At 41.8% G+C, this 13,610-nt stretch overlaps 1 protein-coding gene across 13 annotated transcripts in view; it reads left to right on the top strand.

The window, feature by feature from the left end:
- macf1a (microtubule actin crosslinking factor 1a) overlaps positions 1–13,610 on the top strand; it is a 236,795-nt gene that overhangs the window by 135,549 nt on the left and 87,636 nt on the right. For all 13 annotated transcript variants that reach the window (XM_042434970.1, XM_042434975.1, XM_042434969.1 and 10 more), the window contains 19 exons: positions 624–785; positions 1,074–1,178; positions 1,669–1,764; positions 1,930–2,055; positions 4,558–4,710; positions 7,746–7,900; positions 7,995–8,121; positions 8,331–8,514; positions 8,848–9,014; positions 9,689–9,867; positions 10,005–10,143; positions 10,249–10,442; positions 10,617–10,776; positions 10,960–11,043; positions 11,304–11,411; positions 11,558–11,656; positions 11,806–11,928; positions 12,161–12,252; positions 12,514–12,649. In XM_042434970.1, the coding sequence (XP_042290904.1) occupies positions 624–785; positions 1,074–1,178; positions 1,669–1,764; positions 1,930–2,055; positions 4,558–4,710; positions 7,746–7,900; positions 7,995–8,121; positions 8,331–8,514; positions 8,848–9,014; positions 9,689–9,867; positions 10,005–10,143; positions 10,249–10,442; positions 10,617–10,776; positions 10,960–11,043; positions 11,304–11,411; positions 11,558–11,656; positions 11,806–11,928; positions 12,161–12,252; positions 12,514–12,649 (2,589 nt within the window). The remainder of the gene's footprint in view (positions 1–623; positions 786–1,073; positions 1,179–1,668; positions 1,765–1,929; positions 2,056–4,557; positions 4,711–7,745; positions 7,901–7,994; positions 8,122–8,330; positions 8,515–8,847; positions 9,015–9,688; positions 9,868–10,004; positions 10,144–10,248; positions 10,443–10,616; positions 10,777–10,959; positions 11,044–11,303; positions 11,412–11,557; positions 11,657–11,805; positions 11,929–12,160; positions 12,253–12,513; positions 12,650–13,610) is intronic.

The raw sequence follows: 13,610 nt of genomic DNA, 5'->3' as shown, positions 1-13,610 counted from the left end.
TTATAGCATGACAGGACTCTCATGCTAAGAGCAGACAATTTGACATCTGCTCTCACTTTAACTTCTTTCTGTCTTTCTTTGTTCCCCCGTACCCTCCTCACACACTGCACACCTGCTCATACATTTTATTTTGTATTTCTTGAAGAATATTTGCTTCTTTCTTATTTTTGGGGGGTAAAGATTCTCTCTTTAGCCCCCTTTATTCTCCTCTCAGGTCATTGACAGTCGTCGGTGTCTTACAGCTACTTTCTGAGTTAATGCCTCCTTTTAGCAAAAACCCCACAAATGTTTGTTTAGTAACTGCAAATTTAAGTAGAAGAGTAGATATATTAGTGATTTTGCTAACTGTAAACAGTATCATAAAGCAATATATATACAGTATATTCTGCAGGAAAATGGAGGTGATCAAAAATCAACCTTCTTTGATATGTTTAAAGAAATTACATGCTGGAAAATGATGCCTCTGAAGAGGTTTTGTATTCTTACAATGAAAAGAGTGTCCTCAAATTCCATATAAAACCAGAAGTACAATCCAAACAGCCAGAGAACCCGAGGATGTTTTTTTAACTTCCCCCTCTGCACTGCTGATCAGCATAATGATGATGTTTGTGTGGTTGCCATAGGAACATTCGTCATGGCGCCTGCGGAGCTTGGAGAGCCTGCACGCATTCGTGTCGCACTGCACTGAGGAGCTGATCTGGCTCAACGAGAGGGAGGAGGAGGAGATTGCCTACGACTGGAGCGACAACAACACCAACATAAACGCCAAGAGAGAAATATACAGCGTGAGTGGAGGAAGGGCACAGACAGATACACTGATTGTTTCCTCTGTCAAGTCACAAAACACAAATTACAGACTATTATACTCCAGTTTTCCAGAGAACAGGAATGTTATTATATCCATTATTGAAAGACAGACACTAGCTATGCATTAAACCAACTCCTTTCACTGTTTATTTGTCACAATAGCTGTTTACAAGTTCTGTTAACATGCACTCAAACACTATTTTTTAACATCAGGCCAGTGCCACTCATCTACTTGAACCATCCTCCCTTTCCTGTTCTATTTATAGGAAATGAGGTTAGAGCTGGATGAGAAACAAGATGTGATGCGATCACTCCAGGAAACAGCCAGCCGTCTGTGTCAAGAGAACCATCCTGCCAAACAGACTGTGGAGGTGAATCTATGATTTTATTCATTTGGGCTAAATGACCTTTCAGGATGTCGGCTTTTGCCTCTGTGACTTACTTTTGGGAACCGGTTCAACCAAAACACTTTTATTAGAATGTAAATGTTTTCACCTGTCTGTGAACTCCATGACATTTTAAAAAGCCCACAGATATAATAATTTTTAAAAGAGCAGTGACCTTTTTGTAAACCTTTTTGGCAAACATGAAGAGCTGCTAATTGTATCTAACAAAACCAAATGCTTCTATAACAATACAGATTTGGGATTTGGTTACGTCGTCCATCAATCCTCAATTAAAAAGAATGCAGACTTGAAAATGATTGTGACTCTATATGTGCTGATCTGCATCCTTGTTAAAGCCTTGAAGATACATCATGGTCATTTCACAACATGGGGCTGGTGTGTACTGTATCTGCAGTGTGACACAATCTCTCCCTCTCCTTCACCTCCTTCCTCGTCCTACTTTTCTGTTTTTCAGGCCTACAGTGCGGCGCTACAGACTCAGTGGCAGTGGGTGGGCCAGCTGTGTGTGTGTGTGGAGCAGCATCTCAAAGACAATACAGCTTACTTCCAGGTGAGACTGCTGCCAGTAACAAATGTCTCTACGCTTTTGCTCATGAGCAGAAATTAGGCTTTTAATCTGAAAATTGAAAAACATGAATTAAGTCTTCTTGTCATAAAAATCAGTTCCTGTGAAAATCTCATGTCCTGACTTTTTCTCTTCCCGTCTTTTTGCCAGTTTATGAGCGACGCACGGGACTGTGAGTCGTACCTGCGTCAGCTCCAGGAAACCATCAAGAGACAGTACACCTGTGACAAGAACAGCAGACTGAGCAAACTGGAAGACCTGCTGCAGGATTCAATGGTATCTGTCTTCTTTCAATCGCCTGTCTCTGATTTTTATCTACAACTCTCGGTCCTGTTCCAGTAAATTCATGAACAGGGAACAATGCCAAAAAAAGTTTTTGCTGCACAGTTGAATAATCACATATTCTCGTCTCAGAACAGCTGACTAGATTTGGATCCTGTGACTGATTTCGTTGCTGAATTTTGTCCACCTGCAGAGAATTCCCCTTTTTAAAAATCCTCTGATTATCCCTTTTTGTATTTTTCAATATATTGATATTTGAACTTTGAACTTCCTCTACAGTTAAAGTGAAGAAACAGCACTTATATATTATATATATTCACTTGAGCAAGGCTTCTTAATGGCTGACAGTAGAAGATGGTCTTAATTTTAGGACAATCAATTGAAGAATAAAAAAATGACATTTTTCTTTCATAATATGGAACATCTTTACATTGTATGTTAATTTCCAGCTTTAATTTATATGTTGGATAAAAATAAATCAAGTTCTCGGGGAGGCCGCATTGACCAGTAATTTCTAAAAGATATGAAGTCATTTGTTTACCCCAGTTTGCTGCATCCCTCAGGTCCTTAGAGGCCATGCTGCCACCTTGTGTGCACAGTGCAAACCAATATGTGACACATCAAAAATTATCCTGGACCGAGGTTTTAACAGGAATGATATAGCTGTATTCTAACTATTTTGTAGCACCGGAGCAACAGAGACCTACAGTAGCTCAAGTGTTAGCATACCGCTGTCCTCCTGATTGTTCTGCCTCAGTCTGCTGCAGCACGACACATGACAGGGTGACGTAATCCGTTAGAGAGTACCTTTGCTGAACCGTCCCCCCTGTGGCACATTTGTGAGACTGCCATCTTCACACATACTTCACACACACACACACCTACCTACCTACCTCTGACTTCAAACAGATGGCAGAGTTAATGCGGGCAAGACTCCACAGATCATAGCAGTCAGCATATCCTCCTAATAAAGAGGTGTGTGTGTGTGTGTGTGTGTGTCACAAACAGCTGTTCTTTTCACAGCTCTGTGTGTGTGTGTGTGTGTGTGTGCAGTCAGCATTGTCACGTACAGCATGTGTCTATATTCACACACTGACGGTGTTTACATCTGTGTGCGTTCGCATCCGCTCGTGTTTGGGGCGTGTGTGTGTTAATCAGTTTCCAGGCTCCAGTTAATGAACTTTCCAGTTGGCCGTGCTCCATCTTTCACTGGGAGGGAGAAGCTGATACTGTAGATGCTTCTGAAAGATGTGACAAATAAACAGGCAGCTGAACCTTTTGTTTGACTCGGATAATAACGGACGAGAGGATATTAAATCAGTCTTTCACCTTTTATTAAGGTTTAGGCTTCTGATTTAGTTCATTGTCTGTTTTGTTTACATCCTGTTACCTGTATTTTCTTTGCTCTCTGATATTAAATGTCCTTTTCATACATGGATAGATTTCATAAGCAGTTGCTGTAAATAAACATAGATAAAACAAATCTTCAACACAGTATTTTAAATATATAAGTTAAATCTTTAAGTATAAAGGAATAACTCAACACACACTGATTCCCAGCTTTTAATTTGCCAGATTCTTGATTATATGTTTGGAATAATTTACTGTAAATTCAGAGCAAACATCATAATGAACTCAAGCAACTTTAAGAAAATACATAAAAGCACTAAACACTTTTCTGATGATTTAAAACTTTAGGTAATAACCAACTGTAATCATTCATGCACCTACATTAGAATTGATGTTTGTATAAATAGTTTTTCTTGTCATTAGACTTGTAATGGCGTTGCTGACTGCAGCGAACGACGTCTCAGTGGGAAATTCATTTCTGTGGTGTAATGTTTGAAGTCATTAACCCCGGCCCCACGTCGGCATCTCTCTCCGTCTCTACCTCTCCCTTCGACCCGGTGTCTCTGTTTGTCTCTCTCTAATGAATCCTTAATGACTCTCTCTCTCTCTTGCTGTGGACCAGAGAGAAATGAAGTGTATTTCTACCTGTCAGGGCGAGGAGCACACAGTTAAATGTTTAATGGTTAGTGCCCAAGCTAACAAGCAGCTGAGTCAGGAGTCCACTCACCTCCTGGGATACAGCTAATTATAACTGTGATGGGAAATGCTGGCTCATGTAAATGTGTTTGATATGATTTAGGCGGAGTTAAGTAGTTTAAAATAAAGAAAGAAAGATAACAGGATACAGTAGATAGTTTTTAATGTGTATAATAGGCAGTGCAGGAAGAAGTGCTTTTTCATTTCAGCATCTGGTTATACAGACATTCACATTTGTTTATGAGTGAATGATAACATGACTCACATTTTAATGAATTAAACAGTTTCCCGTCACATATAATTGACGTAGACATGATATGATGGACAGACTGTTAAACTGATTAAAAAGGATCATCTGTCTGACTCACAGGCCGCTGCGACCGTATGACGAACGACAACCTGAACCTGACTGACAGTTGAAACGTCTAATTATTTCCTCCTTCACCGTAGGAGGAGAAAGAGCAGCTGATCGAGTACCGGAGTACGGTGGCGAGCCTGGTGGGTCGGGCCAAGACGGTGGTGCAGCTCCGCCCCCGCAGCGCAGAGAGCACCCTGGGAACGACCACGCCCATCAAAGCCATCTGCGACTACAGACAAATAGAGGTATGAGACTCATCGTATATTATATTTCATGAAGTGTTAAGTGCATGTTTCTCTCGTCCTGTAAGATTCTGGAAATTCTTTGTATCTAGTCGTGCAAAAAATAAGCCGCTCCTGAAAGTTCAAGGATCTCTATGACTACACGGACAAAGTCGTCCCATTATGTGCATACACTGAGCTCACCACTGGCCTCACCGCTCTTATTGTTTGAACCCTCACCACCAACCGCCTCCTCTCTGCTCTGCACTTCCTCTCCAAGCCCCCGCCACAAACCACGACTACTTTGTGGCTGCTCTATTTTAGCTGCTTCTTCCACGCTGTGAAATTCAGTGTTTTTTCTTCTTTAGATTGATCACCATGTCAACACAAACTCTTCTCTCAGCTTAGGTGGTCCGTATTGATGAATAGACTGCAACTGTAGACTTTTTTTTTTTTGGTTACACTTCATTTTAACTAGCAAGTGCAAACAGCAGCGCTCAATTTAGAATAATAACTATGATCCGGAACATATTATTGACATAGTTCTCACAATAGATGAGCTTTTTCTTTGTTCTCCTCAGAAAACTGAGATGTGCTTTGTCTCTGCGACTTGAATCTTTATAAAAGCCCCGAAATAACCACAAGACACTTTGAAGTAAAGAAACGATTGAGAGGAGAAGTGAAGTTGTGGATTGTTTTTTCCCCCTCAGTGGCTCTTTTATATACTGTAACACTCAAAGAAACCGGTGATTTTTCTCTCTTCATCTCTGCTGTGATGTTCTCCGGGGATCTAGAAACCAATCAATTATACATCCGCCTCATCCCCTGTGCGAGTTCATTTGAAAAGCAGCACCCAGCAGCACTTCATGGACATGCAGGTGCCTCTTATGCTGCTATTTTAGTCTGCAGCGGTATATTCCTCTCAGTCAATCTGCTCAGTGAAGCGAACTGTATTTGAGGTGTTGTTTCCAGGTAAAGGAGGAACGTGGTTTGGTCTTACCGCATCACTGATTTGAATAAAAAAAAAGCAGTATGATGCAAGCTGCCAACGTTATTCTAAAATAAAGTAGTGTGTGCTTATATTCATCAAACTTCTGGACAAAGTTGCACATTACCAAAAGTAATCTTTCTCTCCTTCACTTTCCTGTGTCTTCTCCTTTCTCTCCATACCCTCATGTACCTCTCCCCTCTCACTCCCTCCTTTTCCTTCTCCTCCTCCTCCTCCTCCTCCTCATCTTCTTCCCTTCCTCTCGTCTGTCGGCTGGGCTGGCAAGACAAACGTTCAGGTATAGCTGCCTATATTCTCCCTCTCTCACCTCAGATATTCTTACACTGCACACACTATGCTGTGGTTGCGCCTCTCTTTTCAGCTGATTTCAGGTACAGTTTTGCAGTTAGTGATATAATCTGTGGACACTGATTGAAATCTACTCTGGTAGGTTTCTTAAAGTAAAATTGGCCGGACAGAATGTGTGTATGATTAGGTAAAATATTGCAAAGGCTTGAGAAAATGTAGTCATCTCAAAGAGGAGGAAACTCTCAGAAGAAATAGACACCTCTTTATATTATTTTTTATATTATATTTCATTCATTTTCTCTCTGTGTCCCCACCGTTCTCTTAGTGTCCTCTTCAACATGCTAATACTTTCACATATTGATTAATATGGTGGGCACACAAAATGATTCTGCATTTATTTACAGTTTTGTTACAGAGAACTGCACCTGATTTTCTTGAATACATTGCAGTTACATTAACAAACAAATCTTTAACAATGAAAAACTTAATGACAGTCAGAAGCAGCACCGTAGCTTCATGGTATTATGAACGGTGACGCAACTGTGATCCACTTAAAAAAAAAAGTGAACAAACTATATAATCAGTGACTAAAAATCTTCAAACATAGTGAAATTTTGTACAGATCCAATTATTAAGAGGATTAAATTGACTTGGAGTTCTATAAAACACATTGAAAGGTTTAGCTACAACATGATGAGATAGACTGAGATCAGTGGATAAGAGCAGGTGGCAATCACTGAGCTGAACTGAACTGAACTGACTTTAACACCATCAGTGCCTTCCGGGTTCATTCAGTCAGCCGGACGATTAAAAAGTCACAGCTTTAAGCTTTATTTACATTTCATATAGTGACTGTATACGTGCATAGCCTTACGTTAACTGATGTATTGATATGTGTGTGCAGGGAAGGGGTGAGAGAGGGTGGTGGGTGAGGGAGGCGATACAGCTGTAACCTTTTATGTGCAGCCCTAAAACATTTCCCAGCAGTCATGGCTTCGCCTTGTGTGTTTATTTTTAAACTACACTGAATTTGCCAGCTTCTAAACTCTCGTCTTGTTTTCCTCTTGCGCTGGGTTTCTTAAAATCACCAGGTCAGAAAGGTTGTTTTTTTTTTTTTTTAACTTTCTGCACGGGTGAATTTGTGAAATCCAGCCCAGGTGGGAATAAAACTCACTCTTGAGTTTGGAAAATATTGCTGCTTTCACAATAAAAAACTTTTTGTTTAAAGGTGTAAATCAACTTGTGTGGCAGGTTCTCTGATATAATATCATTTTTAGGGCTTCTGCTAACCTCATGAAATCCATAAATGTTTGCATTTTTTGTTGCATTTTGTTGCTATCGGCTTTCGGTTTACATTTTGTTTCTTCTCTCCCCCTGATTTCACCTCCCTTGCTTTCTTCCTCTTTTCTATCTCTCATTTCACATCATTTAATCTGTTTTATCATCACATAACTTCCTCTACCTTTGTACTACACTGATATCACAATCCCTCTTCCTTTCCCCTGTAATCGTTCTCTGTCTTTTCACTCCTTCATCTCGCAACCTTCATCCTTACTCTCACTGCTCCTAACTTCTCTTTGTCCTCTGGTCTCTCGTTTCCACTATCCATCGTCCCGTAATCTAATCTCCATCACGCTCCATTTCTATTTTCCTCTTTCATCCACCATTTGTGCTCCGTCTATCCCTCTCTCTCTCTCTCTCTCTCTCTCTCTCCCTCTCTATCTGTCTTTACATCCATCCCGCACCCCTTGCCTTCTCTCAGATCACGATAACCCGAGGTGAGGAGTGTGTGCTGGAGGACAACTCTCAGAGGACCAAATGGAAAGTGATCAGTCCCACAGGGAACGAGGCCATGGTCCCCTCGGTGTGTTTCACCGTCCCGCCTCCAAACCAGGAGGCCATTGACACAGCCAGCAGGTGAGATATATACTGGAAACATAACACGGAGCTGGATTAGTGTCCAGGGTGTTAAACAATATTCATGCTGTGTCTATTCTTTCTGTGTGTGCAGGACAGAGCAGTTGTACCAGAAGGTCATGTCTCTGTGGCATCAGCTCCATGTAAACATGAAGAGTGTGGTGTCCTGGCACTACCTGCTCAAAGACGTCAGGACTGTCTCCGGATGGAACCTGGACTCGGTGAGACTCAGCGTGTGTGTGTGTGTGTGCGCGAGTGGCAATTGGTCCATTATCTATAATTTCAAGGAGGAGGCATTTATGGCTATTCTGCTCTGTTGTAGTTCAATCTGTTATGCTGTATCAGTCTTTTCTATTTGGTTCTTTTTCTATTCTGTCCTCCTCTTCTGCTCTGTCGTACTCACCTTCTGCCTCCGTGTCTCACCTGTCAGGTTCGCTGCCAGTCTCCGACAGAGCGGCAGCAGGTCCTGGATCACCTGGAGTCTCAGTTGGCCGATTTTCTGTCTGACAGCAAAGAGAGCTCTCTGTTCACACCGGCCGAAAGGCGAGAGCTGGAGACGGACGTTCAGCAGGCCCAGCAGCACTGCCAGGATCTGCTGCTCAACATGGAAACCGGTGAGACAGGATGGACAAATACGCAGTGCCTGACGCATACACTCCTTTTAGACACAGTCCAAACTTCCCACCTGCCTGCCATGAAATGTTTGAAATGATAATATTTGTCTCTGCTGAACAGTACACACTACTGAATGTTGAGGTCAGTTTTTACCTTGGGAACACATATACTGTGATGAAAAACGTAAGGTTCACTTATTTGACCACGTGTTATCACGTGACCAAAATCCTGTATTTAATTTAAGCAATGATGTTAGAACAGAGGCAAAAAGGTATGACGCTAAATTAAATGTCGGTAATAACTTCTCTGTCTCTCTCTCTCTCTCTGTCCAGTGGAGAAGGACGAGTCAGTCTCTCGCTCGTACCTGTCGGAGCTGCAGAACATCACGCTGCGTCTAAACGAGGCTGAGAAGAGACTGATGAATGCAATTCAGACTCCGCCCCCCAGCCGGCTGTCAACAGACAGCCTGGACAGCACGGTCCAGATTGCAGAACAAGAGGTCGGTTTGAGTCCCATCTGCTGTTTACAACAGTCAATAAACACCCTTTACTAAGTTAATATTAACTTAAACAAGTTAATATTAAGTTAAGTAAGGACCAGCAGGATAGATCTGGGTGGGAGAAGTGAAAAAGCAGCACTTGCCCCTCCTTCATTACCACCACAGAGGTGCCCTTGAGAAAGGCCCTTAACCCCAGCTGTTCCAGTGGAGCTGCTCAGTGGTCAGCAGATCAGACTGTGGTTGTACTGGGCAGCTCCAGGTGTGAATGTGTGTAACTGTATGAAAGTATTCAAGATGTTCCTGCAAAAGAGAGGCTTCCTCTCAGTGAAACATCCCTGAATAAATAAAGGTTAAAAAAATAATAATAATAATATTGTTCTTTGAAATGCCCCTTTATATCATTTACAGAATTATGTCTTTCAAGTTTTTTGTGTGAAATTTAAATTGGTTAATATAAAATGTATGCTTGAATTGAATTTATAAATATTGATCAGAAAGGTTTTGATTTTAAGTAGAGCATTGTGTTCATTTTGACTGAATCAACTTGATTTTTTTTTTTAAACTCATATCTTTTGATCCACATTTAAAACAAAATCCCTTTGAGATACTGTTTACATTCCACTTTTTCCTTTATCACTCACAGCTTACTGACAGTAATCCTCTTTGTTGTGCAGAAGCTGCAGTCAGAGCTTGACGCCCTGCGCTCCAGTTTGGGAGACGTATCTCGTCGTTGCGTCAGTTTCTTCGAGGAGAAGCCGTCGTCGTCCAGCATTCCTGTCCTGCGGTCTGAACTCACTCTGGCCGTGGAGAAGACAGACAAACTGCACAACCTCTCATCCGTCTTCCTAGAAAAGTTAGTGAGGTTTTTGTTCTCCTAGCATATACAGCCATTCAGTTTTTTGGTAAACTCATGAATATGCATGAATCCATGAAAGTCTCACTTAAAAAATGTATGATTTCGAACCTCTCTTTACCTTTTACCTCCCCCAGATTAAAAACAATAGAGGTCCTGATGCATTGCCTGGAGGAAGCAGAAAGCCGGGTCAGGAAGTATGAGAGCAGACTAAGTGAAGAAGACATTGTTCCTGCTGACACAACGGCCATTCAAAACCTCAGAGATCAACTAGGGGTAAGGGACACACTTTCACTTAAATATGTCGCCATTTAAAGGAAAAACGGTCCTGTTGTAAAGCTGTTTATCCTTATCCTCCATCCTCTTCTCATCCCTCTCCAGAAGTGGAAGACTGAGCTCGCTGAGCAGGAGGGCATCTTCCAGTCGCTGCAGTCGGAGGTCGGTCGTGCCACAGAGGTGGGGTCTCAGCTCAGCAGGCTCCACCCAGACCGCAGCCCTGAGCTGGATCGCTACCAGGAGAGAGCCAGTCAGATGGCAGACCGGTGGAAAGCAATCAAGAAACAGATCGACACACGGTGAGAAGGACACAAGGACGACGAGGAATAGCTCTTACCTGTAGTTATTTAGAGGAGTTCATAATGAGAAATCAGTTGGATACAGTTGTCATTCTTACTTAAACTTATACTTTACTTTTAATGAGTGTTTGCGTGTGTTAAATGTTCTGGTTGTCTTTTCCTGTTTGACTCCAGACGGACAGATCTGGAGGCTCTGGGCTCAGTTCTGCAGCAGTACAGAGACGGTCATTCTGCTCTGGTCAAGTGGATCGAAGAGACGACAGAGAGACAAGAAAATACACAACCTGGACAGGCAGACAGCAAAGCGCTGTCTGAACAACTGGCCCAGCAGACAGTTAGTAACACTGATTTAATCGACTTAAATCTATAGATTTATAAACCATGTCCGAATGGATGCTTACCTGGACAATAATAAAATACAATGGACTGATTCTAAGAAATGATTGAGTCAGTCAGTAATAGAGATATTGATTTATGTGGACTTTTATTGATTATATGTGTTATTTCTCTTCTTCAGGCATTAGTAGCTGAGATTGAACAGAACCAGACCAAACTAGATGAGTGCCAGACTCACTCCAAACAGTACTGCACCTCAGTGAAGGTAAGAGACTGTTTGTTTTTATACACAGTATTTCAAATATGCAAAATAGTATTTGAAGATTTTTATAGTAAAGAGAGAGAGAGATGTATCGTCGGCCCCCTTTGATTATGCACCATCTTCTCCCTCACCCCACACCCACTGTTCTGGACTTCTGACCTTTAATACAAATCCGATGCAGACCTTTGTAATAATTACAAGTATTAAGATTGCAGAGCTGCCATTTTTATCTAATTGTGTCCCACCATGCCTGTATCCTGCAGGACTTTGAACTACAGCTGATGACCTACAGAGCCTTCGTAGAGTCTACACACAAGTCGCCTGTCAAGAGGAGGAGGATGCACTCTTCTTCTGACGCCATCACTCAGGAGGTAAGGATACAGATGCTGGTTCACCATTTTGATTGATATTAGAAGATTCTTGATAAATAAATTGTTTGGTTTATTGTTTTTGTGTGAATATATTTACCCATGCAGTAACTGATGTACTGTAATCACTTCTCGGTTTGTCTCTCCAGTTTATGGACTTGCGCACGCGCTACACAGCTTTGGTCACCCTGACAACCCAACACGTAAAGTACATCAGTGATGCACTGAGAAGACTAGAGGAGGAAGAGGTGAGTCTTTACTTTACTTTCACTATCAATCTCACATTAGCCTGGAATTTGAGGTCAGAAGAAATCACTCTATAAAGATGTCAACAATCAGCTAAATAGGTTCAGTTGTTTGAGTTATAGCTTACAGAGCTTTGTTTTAATGTCTGCAGAAAGAGGTAGAGGAAGAGAGGCAGGCCAGAGTGGGCCAGGTTTCAGACCTACTTGGCTGGGTCAAAGGCCTCCAGGGACGAGCTGGGGGCCCCAACGCTGAGTCTTCACTTGCTGCTCAACAGGTACAACAGAAATCTGATATATTTTGGCTATATGCATTATTCTACAGACAAGCTTAACATCCATGTATACCAGTGGATCTGCTCAGGGCTGTTTGTTCTGCAGCTTGTAACTTTTTATATACTTGAACTAATGCAAAAAAGTATGTTTTCATAAATTAAATGTCATTTGCTGATTAACTGCTGATGGTGGTTGCTCTGTACTAAGCACATTATGCATGTATGTTCGCTCAAGGCCATCAGTGAACAACTAGCAGCCAAGAAAGATGAAGTGGCTGAAGCCATCAGGAGCACACAGGTCTTCCTGCTGTCTAAACAGGCTAGCAAGTAAGTCACATGCATGATCACACACACATTTCATATACTTCCCAAACACAGACACCACACATACATGACTTTACCTGAGAAACCAGTTTAGAGCAACACACATGGACTCATACAGTACACATGAAGTACATATAAACCTAGTCACCCCCTACATATACTGTACATCATACACTTTCTTGACATTAGGTTTTCACATAGCTGAATGCACACTATCTCTCATCACTCCACCTGCTCTGACCTTCTCCTTTGTGTCCGATCCAGGTTGTCCCCAGAGGAGCGCGCTCATGTGGAGGCCCAGCTGGACGAGTTGAAGGCCACCTACAGCCAGCTGTGTGAAAGCTCCACCCAGCAGCTGCAGCAGCTGGAGCAGCAACTTGCCAAAGAGGAGGAAAGAAAGGTAGATTGGTTGGAGGGATGGGTTGAGACTGGGGGAGGGGTGTACAGATTTATGACCAAACGTATTCCGCTTACGCCAGCTTGAGAAAATGTAATTGTGAAGGTAAAATGTTACTTTGAGTCTGAATACGCTTACAAGCTGAGCTAAGTGTGTGTTCGTGCGTGGGCCAGCAAGAGTGTGTGTGAGTGAGTGTATGTGTGTGTGTTGTACAGCATGTTGTGTATTCACAGTGTGTGCATTTTTGATAAACATCACCACTATTGAAGAATCTCACTCATTGACATGGTTTGTTTTAACAAACATTACAGACCCTATTCAGACGTGTATTCAGATGATCTAAAAATATTTTTTTGGCACTTTTCTTTGACCTCCTTCTTTTGCCATTTAAGGAGAAGTTGTGTAGTAGAATAATTTGACAGATTAAAATGAGATAAAAGTGCTGCTGTAGCCTTCGTCATGAAACACTTCTGCAGCACACTTTTTTTTTTTAGATGAAGTCACTGGATGACAGCGTCTGAATTGGGCCTTAGCATGGAGTGTTCCACTGTCACATTGTTCTCCTAAAAGCCTGCAGTCATGTCATTAACTCTCCCCACCCTAGTTTTTGTCATTGTCATTATCATCATCATCAAAAAATACATCTGCTGAACTGCTGACATGGTTAATATATGGCCTTAGTGGTGCCGCACTAGAGCAGTGCTGCCCAAGTCATGCTAGCAGTTAGGTCAAAGCTGTAGAGCTCTGCTTTTCATAGACGCATTGTTAGAAGCACAACCATTTTTAAATGAGATACACCATCGCATCGCGTCTGACTGTCATCTCTGTAGCTACAAAATGGTATCATGTTACTTTTCTTTATGTAGTGGCAAAATAATACCACTGCATAAAGTCAACACATTTCATTTTAGTAGTTTTCTATGTTTCATAATGTTTACCCCATATATACATGTACTTTACGTCG

Source organism: Thunnus maccoyii, chromosome 15 (assembly GCF_910596095.1).
Source record: "Thunnus maccoyii chromosome 15, fThuMac1.1, whole genome shotgun sequence".
Lineage (NCBI taxonomy): Eukaryota > Metazoa > Chordata > Actinopteri > Scombriformes > Scombridae > Thunnus > Thunnus maccoyii.
Note: the sequence above shows the minus strand (reverse complement) of the source record. Positions and strands in the feature narration are given on the sequence as shown.